Source organism: Lathamus discolor, chromosome 2 (genome assembly GCF_037157495.1).
Source record: "Lathamus discolor isolate bLatDis1 chromosome 2, bLatDis1.hap1, whole genome shotgun sequence".
Classification (NCBI taxonomy): Eukaryota; Metazoa; Chordata; class Aves; order Psittaciformes; family Psittacidae; genus Lathamus; species Lathamus discolor.
The window spans coordinates 31390616-31403183 of record NC_088885.1 but is presented as its reverse complement, the minus strand read 5'-3'; the positions used below and the strand labels follow the sequence as shown (position 1 = coordinate 31403183).

Genomic DNA, 12568 nt, shown 5'->3' with positions numbered 1-12568 from the left:
AGACTATTTTCTCACTACACATCCATAAGGAAGGAGGACAGGAGAGAGAAACGAAAGTCTATGGAGACTGAAAAATGTAGAGATTCAAAGGGTTTTGTTGTACAGATTTGAAGGAAAAAAAGACATTTTAAAACAAACTAGTAAACTTTTCCCCAAGTCCTGCAGTGATTTCCCTCTTGCCCCCCAGGAGAAGGGAAGAAACAGAGCCATTTGGCAGACTGTGGGGACCGCTGATGAGGTGAGCAGTAGGAAGAATTGTGTAAAATTTGCTATACTTTCCTGCAAATGCCCAGTGTCCACCTCTCCCATACCAGTCCCTGAGCCATTCCCTCCCTTGGCTATCATCTACCCTGGTGATCCTTATTAATGCTAGCCAATTTCTTAATGTTTGGTCTGCTCGCGTGAGAAGCATAACTGGTAGGGATATAAAGAAGCATTCTCTTCATTAAGATTGGTAAGGGTCTGCATCATCTGCAGAAGCCACCTTTTGATGGTGCTCAGGTGACACCCATCATGAGGTGTAAAAACCTGGGTTCCACTGATTCTGGTCCCCAGCACATATGCAGATTCCATTTTGCATGGTGACGTAGTCTATGCTTATTATACACTTAGCTTAAAGACCTGCACAGAGAGAAATGAAAGATATGTGAACGTCTGCTGGATTTTTGATAGCTGTCATAAACTACCAGCTGGAAGACCATTTCCAAGGTGTCAACAGCATGCTATCTAAATTTATCTTCCAGTTTGTGAGGCAGATTCACTACCTTGTGTAATCTCAGTATCCCTTGCCAACTGCAATTAATATTTCTAAGAAAAAAACCCAACAACATTTAAAGAAATATAAAAAAAGACAGTCAGCATACCCCTTTGACTTGGGAAGCATCTGTAGCAAGCAAAGTTAACAGAATACCAACAGCATTTTTCTGATCATCATACCATCCAATCTCTTGCAAGAAAAGACATAAATTTTTGTTTCAAAAAATTACACGTTCTTACAAATTTCAGATTTATCTGGATTAGTAATAAAATTAACATTTCCATCTCAGATAGGATATGGGGGAAAGAAAGTACAAGTCATGCGGCTAACTGCATTATTTTTCCTTTGTAGTCAGCATCTTCCAAGATGAGAAAGCTTAAAAAGAGAAAGCTTAAAAAACATTATTCTGCCGTGAACACCTAATTGTTTACAATCAAAGTGTTATGAGCTGTGATGTTTTTAAGTATGTGCCTATTTAGAAGGTTTTATTACAAACCCCTTTTACTCAGTCCTTTCTTGTGCCTGAAGAAGCTAGCTATTCTCTTCTTACTTATTACCTGTTCCATTAGCTATAGAAGAGCAATTGCTCATCTATATTTGTACATACATACAGAAAGTGAAGCTCTTTTACCTCCAAAGGCTATGGCAAGGGTTTTTTTAATCACCAATTTATCCTCTCAGATGTTTTTGTGAACACACAGGTTCTTGTCCCCAATGGGTCTGTGCGGTGCCAAATTATGCATTTTCAAAGCTTCTATGCAAATGACATGAATTTGCACAAATTAACAGGAAAGGTTTAATATATTATTATTTTCATGGGTAATTCGATGCAATAGGGCAACGTGATTTTTTTTCCAGTAGACAAATTATCACATTGTCTATTTACTATGGATTGTAGTATGCAGAGTGAAATATTAATAGCTAAACAGATCAGACTTAAATCTATGTATTACATGTTTGCATCATGACCACCCAAGAAAGGGGACATTAAATATGTTTTGATCATCCTTGCACACAGAGACTGTTGCATATTAGCATGCCAGAAATATAAATGTTTGCAACAACATGCCTTCAAAAATCAGGCTATTTGCAGCAGCAGCACTGAGTCAAATTGTGCATGGATTAAGAGATCTTCAGAAAAGTTATACTTTTTCCTATTCTAGTGGTAAAACAGACATGTTTTGGGGTTGTTTTTTTTTTTTTTTTTCCTCCAGACCACGCAATTAGAACCCTATGTGTACCTTGTAACAGTCTGTAAAAACTGTCTGGCTCTCCTGATACCCTTGCATAATTCATACCTGCTGAAGTAATGCTTTGAAGGACAAAGAGCGCAGTCTCATTGTTAGTATTTCCCCAGACTTCCCAAACATGAATCCCTGGTGGAGAAAAGAGAGCCAGCTTTTCTTATCTGATGCTTTAACTCCATTTATAATGCACTGCAACAAAATTAATGACACCAAAAAGCCTCCTACAACTCCCTTTGCGTAGGTAAGTCTTGGGAAAAGCGTCATTCATGTTACTAGAACTCGAAACTTCTTTTCCCACAGAAAGGAAGCAATATGGCAAAGGCAGCATAAGTTTTGTTGCAATGCCTTATTCATGTGCCACAGCAGCATTAAAAGATAAATCAGCCTATCTAGTCATTGGCCTCCCTACTCTGACTGCTACCAGAGACATTCATTCAGTCATACTAATGAATTTTATGATGTGGACATCAGTGTGCAGTAACTGTTTCCCGCAACCTGTGAAGCAGGACAGCAGACAATGGAGTTCACTTGATGGTATGCAAAACATTCTCTTCTATGTAAAGAGTCTGTTTCGTACTTACTTTGGCAACAGCCTACAGACTATCAGTGAGAAATGCCAGTCTTAACCTTGGCTTTTAAGGCCAGACCCTGAAACTTTTATTTCAACCATGCTGAATCCACATTGCCTTCAGTGGCTTATTTAAACCAACAGCAAACATGGACATATGTCTTTATGTAAACACATGTATAAACCCCACATATCTCAGGATAAACCCTGGCACTCCACTGTGTTTTTGGAAGTTCTGATTAGTGTTTTGCTTCTCAGACTGCACTGGTACAAGATATAGTTACCTCAATACTAATTTCAGTATAGATCAACAGCTACATTTTATGTTGCATTTAAAATGACCATCAATGAAGGTGGCAAATTTTGTATTTCCCTTGAGCCATAGTTGAAACTCATAGCTCACTGTGCATAACTACTGAAGTGAAAGGCAGGATTTTTCACTTAGCTTTTAATACATTAAAGTAACTATTAGACAAGTGGAAACTTATACTTAATATTGTATGGTAATTTTTCTTAAGTGTTATTGCACCTTTTCATGGTGACTGGTAGCTTCAATAACATGACTCATACCTTATCAAGAGCTGCTTGCACTATGGATTCACTCTGAGTATCTAGTGTGGATGCAGCTCAATCCAGAAGAAGAATGTTGGGATTTCTTGCTAGGGCACAGGCAATAGCTATTCACTGCTCCTGTCCCCCACTCAGCTGAGCACCTCTTTCCCCTACTACAGTGTTAAACTTCTGAGAAAGGAGAAAACAAAACAGAAGTTATGGAATGTCTCAAATTAAATCCTCACTGCTCTGTGAGATCATAAGTACCTAGTTTCTAGACCAGAGGTATCTTTATCTGGCTGACTTGAGCAAGGACAGAAGAAAAGTTCAACTATATCCAGTGGTTCCTGCTGATTGTCACTCACTCTTAAAGTGACAATTCTCAAAGTTCACTGTAGTCTTTTACTATATAATAAATATGATCATATAATTCTTCCTGAGAAGAGGGAACCTTGGAACATATTGACATACTAGAAATGGCACATGCTTGAGAGAGCCAAGCTCTCTGGGGTAGTAGAAGAATTTGAAATCAAGTCCTAGGGAGGCATTTTTTCGACTTTTTAACCACAGGATCAAAAGGAAGGACATATCACCATACATTCCTGAGGATGTTTTGAATGACTGACCTCACTTCCCACCACCACCCTGAAAGGAGTAAGAGACCTGCTGCTAGGAAAGGGTTCAAAGCTGTGAATCTCAAGCACTAGGAGAGCTCAAGCTTCCAGCTGCTAAAAAACAGCCTTGGTTCTGGACATACTTATTTACTTCCACCCCCCATTTTCTACTGAATGTGCAGACAGTTGCTGACAAAAGGTTTTTGTGTTTCTAGATCTTCCCAACACTTCCTGTGCCTCATGCACAGTACTCATGGCAGCACAGCTGTGAAGCTTCCCTTCTCCCAAGTTAAGGCATTGACATTTTTTCCAGACTTATGCACAAATCCGTTGAGGACAACCAATCAAAGGCACAGTATTTAATTCAAAAAGTTCCTGAACTGAAAGCTACTGGAGGCTAGAAGAGTATTTTGAAAAGTTATACTGCAACTGAATTCCCATTCTCTCCCTCTCAGAAACAAGACATCAGCCTAAATGGACCTTTCAGTCTTAAAAGTTCATGAACTCACATCAGGCAGTCTAGATATAAAGTCAAAAGCATTGGCTTCTTTGGCTGCTTGCTCAATTTCAGCATCAGAAATATCTTCTTGGCCGTAGTGAATGTTATCAGCTACTGTTGCAAACAGAACAGGCTCCTGGCTCACAATATCAGTATCTTCTTGTAGCTACTTTACATTAAGCGTCCAAATATCCCAGCCATCTAAGGTGATATGAGAGGAAAAGCATACGTCAAAGAAGTTGAGGAAATGTAGTCTATTAATAATAAACCAATTACTTACTATTACTTAAGTATCAGCTACAAGAACCAAAAAGAAAATAGTTGTTGTCATAATAGAAAACTACGCTGGGGGAGAAATTATAACTGTAGTTTTTCCATCCACTATGCAAGCTAGAAAATGGTGAGGAGCAGAATAAACAGAAAACATACTGTGTTTTTTCTTGTTCTCTCCCCACCAATAACCATCCTGTTAATGTCGGCTTAAGAGTCTTTGAGCTTCTGCGTATTTTCTACCCTGTTCTCATGCCCTTGTGCCAGTTTGCTGCCTTTGCAGTTGTAGCAACACAATTGTCTCTGTGGCTGTGCTATACACCAGATCAAACAAATAGTCCATGTCAAGTAAAAAGGAAGGGAAACTTAGATCATTTGCAATGTGGTCCTAGGAACACAGACATCAGCACAGGGGAGGAAGAGCAAACTGAGGCACAGAGGCAGGAATGAACAGTGGCAGAAACAGTAAGTTAAAGAAACAACTGTGTTGATAATAGGTAGCCACCTTGATGTGTTATATAGTGATAGTTCAGTGTTTAATATTTGAAATGCTTACCTAGTTCTGACTAGCAGTGACAGCCACTAAGTAGCATTCTTCAAATATTAAGTAAAAACCAAACAGTTTCCTTAAAAATATATCGTTTATTTTCCTCCTTTTGCCCTTTGGAAATTTCTTATGGAAAGTATTTACCATTTACTGACTGGATCTAGTGTTTAGTGGTAGAGCAAACATATAGTATGCAACAATGGAAACTTTGGCTGTGGGCTAGCAGGTGGAGAAAAAAATGAGGCAAGAAAACAGCCATTTAAAATAGGAAAAATCTCTAAGTTTTAGCTTATGCTCAATTAAAAGCAGAATACAGCAGAACACTGCTGGATTATGCTTTGCCTATAAACGTTTACAGAAAAGCCAATTGTTGATGAAAATAATTTTGAATCCAGATCTTGCATCTATTCAAAGACTTGTGGTATTTATTATTTCTGCCATAGTACTGCAAGAAAGAGAAGAATAATGAAGTCAAGCTAACGGAAGACAGTTCATTTGAAATTTAGATTGTGAAAATACTAAACTATGCACAGATATGCTCAAATTAAATAAAAATATTAAAAAAATAATCAAGATTCAGTCAATATGGGAAACTAATTCTTATTCTAATGGCTCTCAGCTTTTCACAGTTTACTTGCAAGCACTCACTTCTCCCTCAACAGGATCAGAACCTCTGCAGCAATTGAATAGTAGTGTTTTTCCCATAGCCACTGGCACCAACTAAAGCAATGGTCTTTCCAGTTAGAACTTTCAAGTTTAGACCTTTGAGGACCTGGGGAGAAAGAAGAATAAGTTAAAAATTTATATTTTAGTTTGACAAATTTGATTAGAGAACAGTCTGTCAAGGTAACTGTAGCAATAATCAAGGCAGTAGAAAGGGGCACAGTATGGAGGGATAGCAATATTAGTAAGTTAATTGTACCTGGGAATATTCTGGGGCACTGATATGAAAGAGACTGCACCTATGCTTGTGAAGTGTATTAGCCTTTGGAATAGGATGGCTACATGCAACCTGACTTTTGGGAATACTCCCTGGATCCTTCCGTCTACGAAACCAAGCCTGGGAATTACTTGAGAAGACTGATAACTAGAACAGGCTAAGTTCATGCCAAGAAACATTTTAAGAGTTCCCTTGCATAGATCAGTGCATTCCAGTGCCTGGGAAAATTCCCCAGCAGACTCAAATCAACTAATATAGACACAGCCACAGTATTCTAAACTTGATAGTACACTTTATCCAATTTGTGTGATTGGGTAGCAGGCTCAGGGTCTTACATTCTCCTGCTGCCCTCCATTTTCCAATGCTTAGATAATGGCATAACAGTTACAAGTCTCACAGAATACTTCTAAGGTGCTAAACATTATTGCTGAGAAATAACCCTGCTTTGTTCTATTTTTTCCAAATGACTGTTTCGGTAACTTCTGGAAAGGTGACTTCTGGAAAGTCCTTAATAAACCCCAATCCTTATTGTTAACAGCCTCAGCAACCTGGGGAGTAGTTACAGATATCTCTGTTGCCATTTTCATATTTAGGAACATTTTACCTCAAAAGACATCCATGTCATATACTAGTAATGCTGCGTAGTTGCCAAGACATTTGGCTACTATGGGAACTCTTCTTGTTTATACTAGGCTGATTTATAATTTTGCCTACACGTTTTTGTAGTGACAGATTAAAATAGCTGCACTATTGCTCTCCTCTTCCCGTGTTACATCCAGCAAGGTTTGCATCGCCAGGAAGCTGATATCCTTGGTGCCTGCATTATCAAGTAAGACCTGTATTTTGAATACCATAATTTCTCCAGATGCAAACAGTCGCAACCACCTCACAGTTTATTTCTAAACCTCTTTTATCAGGCAAGGTGTTGTCAAGATTAAAACTGACAATAACTAGATTCCTGAGGTTGATTTGGTTTAGCCTGGACAGGGGAGATTACACTGTGTTGCATCAGTTGCTTGAGAGATTGTGGATAACTTGTGGGTAACATCCACACATCTTTGCCGATTTCCTCTGGCCCTATTAAATAATGTTGATACTCTGAGCAGGGAGAGTTGCTGACTCAGATTTGGGAAGGATGATAATATTTCTTATTTCCCTCCCTTTAGTGTGTAGACCCATTGCACAGCTAGCTCATGGGCCTGAATAGCATTTTTAGGAAGAAGGATGAAGAGTCTGCTCTTTCACTTCTAATTTCTGAACCAAGAGTGAAAGAAGATGCATTACACTGACAACAGTTTGGAAGAAAGCCTAGCTCTGACTCTGCCATTCAGCAGCCTTAGTGTCCTGGAAACAGACTTGATGCACAAGAGGCCAGACCTCAGATGACTGAGGTGGGAAGAGCTATCTGAAGAAACAGACACAGTGATATGAACTTTCCCATTCTCAGCCCTTAACTGGCATGCCCAGCTTTTAATTGCATTTTCTTTTGAAATCTCTATTTCTACCTTTTTCTTCACCAAGTAACAGCAGCAGCAAACCCCTTTTCTTTTCACCTTTATCAGGGTTCTCAAAAGACTATGAACTGTTGAATATGGTAGAGAGGTCAAATCAACTAGATCACTACAAAAGTAATTACCATGATGTGACATATGTAGCACTGCATGACAAGGGTATTAAGGGAAGTTCAACTGGCAAAGAATAGGAACATCACTTTATTGAACAGCAATTTTAACATCTGCCCAAAATAACATTTGGCTTCAAATGTGTATTTAGGATGATCTGCTTCAATCCATGTGATGGCACATTGTTGTAAAGCCTATCTCAGAGGTCATATTTCACATGGGATATCACAGCAACTCAGAACAAAAGACTGGAAAGAGCAGCTTCCTGATTTAACTGTGTAGAGTCTAGAAGCTTTAATGGCAGATCTTGAAAAATCTGTTTGGTCTATCAGAGCTCTTGTTCACAGAAATTCAGACTACGAGTAACACATATTCTTAGCCTTGTCCAGAGGCAGTAGATCTAGAGCTTTATTTTTCCCCCAAAAATGCACAAAGAAATGTCCCGCCTCCCAAGACAGGAATGCATTTTGCATTCAAGAACAAAACCAACATTAGGCAAATATTATAGGCTGCAGAATTTCAGTACAGTAGATTAATTTAAAATGAACACTTACTTTAACATCAGGTCTGGGTGGGTAACCAAAATGGACATTTCTGAATTCAATTTCTCCTATAAGCCTCTCTGGTTTGAAGCCTTCCTTAGAACTGCTGTCTATAAGCCATTTCTGGAAAGAGGTTTTTAAAATACATTGATACTTATTACACTTTTGGAACTGTTACTTCAGCTTGACACATCATTCTCTCCTTTACTTTCTCAGCTGCTGGTTTACACTTCAGTACGCCATGGCAGAGCTGCTGTGTTTTACTCACAGGATACTGAATGCAGGGGAACATCTGACTGTGAATTCTACTATGACAAATATATTACATTTTCAAACGCAACAAAATCCACAGCAGAAAACCTGTAATTGCAGAACTTGACTGTAATATCTTGCAGCTAAACATGGCCCTCAGTAATCTCTATAGGAGGAGTTTACACTCACATCAAGAAGAATTATGTAGCCACTTCTCCAACGACTTTCTAGTCCTACTTGTTTAAAATATTTTATACATACAGATATCCCATTGCTGCATAACAGCAAGACCTCGATAATAACAATGTGCAAACCTTTTCTCATAGCAACATCAGCACTGCAGCTTTATACTATTAAAGCTTTCAATGGCACTATTAATCCCCTCCTCACCAACTCCCCCCTAAAAAAACAAACCAAAAAACCAACAGCTCAGCTGAAATTTTGCATAGAATTTCATGCCTTACTATTTTCCCTCTGGAGCTGCAACTCTAATATTAGAGAAAGACCTCATCCATCAATCTCAGATACACATGTCTGATTTCCCAACATTCATTGGAACAAAGAAGCAGTTTTCTTGATATGAATTTAAATATTACAGGTTTCAGTGGTCGACATTTATAGTTTGAATACATATATAGTTATGAATGGTTTTGGTTATGTCTCTTGAGGAACAAAAAAGAGAGGGGTGGAATTAAGTGTGATTGAAAGGCTTCCACTTACATAGATAATTACCTTATTGATAATCTGATACGCTTCATAGGCAGCTCCACGTGCATTAGCCACCTTCTCCAGGTTGGGAGCTGCCTAGCCCAGGGTCAAGGTTCCAATGAACACAGAAGAACACCTGCAGGAGACAGAGGGAAGCATCACAGTTAACAGTGATTACAGAGCCATCAATGCCCAGCTGTTAAATGCCCATGTCTTTCAACTGCACCCTTTCCAGGAAAAATAAATACAAAAGTGAAAAGAGCATTTCAGTCACTCCTGTCCACTCCTCATTTTCGTGGGGTCAATGGTAGCTACTGAAACATGCTTTTGTGGCATGAGTAACTTTTCTTTTTGATATTCTTGCATTTCCTATCATGTAGGAATAGAATAAATATCTTCCTCTGTTGCTTTCCATATATTCTCAAAGTTAAGGGCTTACAAAATTTATTGCAGATTTTCTTAACTGAAATCTCACCTGTGGGACCAACACATGATTAACTTCATGTGCTTTGAGGAACCATACTGAGAACTCAAACATCACTTTAGTGTGTAAGTTAAGCATATAACCAAACTTTTGAGAACAAGAAGATAGCTAAATATCCTCAAACCATTACCAACTTGGACATATTGGTAAGGTATGGTAAACACCTTCAAGTAAACAACAACAAATATGCAAAAAGACATTATGGCTAAATGAGATATTGAGGACTTATCGGTACACTTTCAGCACACCGGTGGGATTCATTTAACCCTAGTGTCTAGCTAGAAGTTTGTTGGCAGTCCAGATTACTTCTCTTCGTTCCCTGTCAGCTCTAGTTTCTTCATCCTGCCCTGCAACAGGGTGCAAGACAAGTGATGAAGTACAGATACTTTTGCCTCTACATTGATTAGAGTGGGAATTCAAGGTGTCCTGTTCAAATCTGTTGTATCAGAAGCTAGGGAAGATGAATGCCTTTCAGTTCTTTTATTCCAAGCGAGCTGCTAACAGCTAATTTAGCAAGCACTTGGCAGAAAAATAGAGATAATTATATACACTACTGATATAACTGTTTTCTTGAAGCTACAGAGCATTTTTCAAAGCTGCATTGCTGCACTTACAATTAACACACGGCTGATGTCATAATTTTCATCCTCAGCAGTGAGCTTGGTTCCATACCAAAATGGAAGTGCATAGGGTTCAAAAATGAGAAACTGTGGAACACCTACAGATGTGTTGGTGGTAATCGATTTTTTCAGTCCAACACTTCTAGCCACCTCTAAGTTATCAAATCTGAAAGTGGATAAGGAAACCATTAATGTGATTGGTATCACATGCCATTCTGACTGATATTTCCCACTGACCTTTTTTCAATTAAATGGATTTCTGCCATAAAAGCAATTAAAGTCTCACAGAAAGAATACAGACTTCTTTTTTTGACAGAAGACTAATAAGGATAGAATTCATTTGAACAAATCTGCTCTGGCATACACTGACAACATTGTCATACCATTACAGAAGACATGTAGAAAACAATTGAATAACATGGTATTGCTATTCTCTAAGACACAGTATCACTCTTTAGCCATTTGTGTGCATTAGTCCTAAAAGAAAATCTTGAAAAAATTTTATCAACATTACCTATCCAAGGTAAAGTTTAGTCTTGCACATTCAAAACAGGTAAAACAAAAAGCACACCCAGGCACTACAGATTAAGGTAGGTAAATGAATAGAAGCCAGAGCTCCCTCTGGTATTTGAGTTGTTCTCATACTGGTCATTCTGGGAAGACAGGACTCCTTCCCTTAGGTTAATTTGCTGATTAATACGGCAATATAGCAAACAAATAAACATGGAAGACTAATATGAAGACTGACAAGTTCAACTGGAGAATTATTTCTTCTAAGAACAGCTTGTATTCATTCATCTACAGTTTCCAGGTAACAGCTTTCACTTACTCAAGCTCATTATGGAAAATATAGCCTAAGGATAGTGTATCTTTTTCTTGCCATCTCATGCTCAGCATGCTCGGCAGCTTGCACTTTTCGTAATACATGTTTTCCATGAAAAAGAACCCCATAAAAGGAAGAAATGAAATTGAGTCAGCTGGGAAGGAATCTTAAAACAATGTGTGTTAATTTTGCTCATGTAAATTGCCCACAGGCTACCAATGCTGTATCGTTACTCAAATATATTTAGAAGTTTTGGCTTGGTTGTGTTATTAAAACCAAGCCCTACCTTTGAGTCAGCAGCATCACAGGTCCTCCAGGGAAATGAGAACTGGATTTAAGGAGTATAACGTGTACCTGTGATCACTCAACTACAAAGGAGGAGCCAAACCACTGCCAGAAACATAAGACAACTGAAGGTCCCTTGCAAGCATAAACATTTGCAGTCTGTGGAGGCACTGTGCAGCGAAATGTTTTCCTAACTATAAGGCCTTCATTCAAGAGCTGTGTAGGAGCCATAATCCAGAGCTTGAAAAATGCCCTGGTCAGCCCCTGATAGTAGTGTCTGTCCCTAGTAGATGATATTCCTAGGAGAGCCATCAGTTCCAAGGGTTTTTACATTAACTGGAGGTAGAGCTGTGGAAGAGGCTGATGGGACAACCATGGGGGAAAGGCCTTGCTGGCATGGAGTTACCCAGGTATCTGTTATTTTGTTCCTAGACCTCATAAAAAAAAAAAAAAAAAAACACAAAACCCCAAAAACACAACAAACCAACCCTAAGCAGGAACAATAGCTTGAAGCAGCTCCTGTCACTGGATTTTCAGACCCTGGTATTTGCAGGGACTGAGAAGATGGGAAGGAGAGAGACAACTTATCTAGGTCATCTTAGGGCTTTTCTGCCTTTACTGCATAAGCAGAAAGAGTCTTAGTATTGTTGCAACTTAAGGCCAAATTCCAGTAAGCAGAACACAGTGCTGTAAGATAGTGCTCAGCCCTTGGAAGCAGGGGAATGCAGCAGGAGGCTCTAGGACACTGAGCTAGGGATAACATTGCCTTAGAAATTTCACAAGATCAGGGCAAACATGAGAGTTAAAAAAAAGATAGAAGAGATTCATGCATCATATGACTCAGGTCTTTCGGTTTGCCTTTCCCAACTGCATGGCACTGGTGATGCCCTGTATTTTATACTGTTTATGCCTGTTGAGTTATCTGATATACATGTGAATAAATTTGTGGTCAGTCATATCCACCTTACCCTTTTACATGTGACTAGGGCCAACACTGGATTAGGTCAACTGCCGGTGTTATTTGCAAATTGTTAAAATAAAAGCCAGTAATGTGATTTTCCTGAAGGCTGTTATCCAGTGAAGTTTGAACATAAGCTCATCAATCAGAGATCAGAACAGCAGTGCATGTTCTAAAAGTTAAGCAATTAATCACATGCTCTCTACATTTGACTACTAGGTAAAGATAACCTTCCTACCACTTTCTATTCCACTCCAGATCTCTATCAGGAGAAATTTGA

General features: G+C 38.8%; 1 protein-coding gene across 1 annotated transcript in view; it reads right to left on the bottom strand.

Annotated features, from left to right (window-relative positions):
* Window positions 1-12568, bottom strand: part of ABCB5 (ATP binding cassette subfamily B member 5) — a 50345-nt gene that overhangs the window by 31815 nt on the left and 5962 nt on the right. Inside the window, 8 exon segments of the mRNA XM_065666299.1 lie at window positions 3143-3313; window positions 4248-4438; window positions 5693-5721; window positions 5723-5826; window positions 8171-8281; window positions 9143-9254; window positions 9765-9766; window positions 10217-10388. Of these exon segments, the coding sequence (XP_065522371.1) occupies window positions 3143-3313; window positions 4248-4438; window positions 5693-5721; window positions 5723-5826; window positions 8171-8281; window positions 9143-9254; window positions 9765-9766; window positions 10217-10388 (892 nt within the window).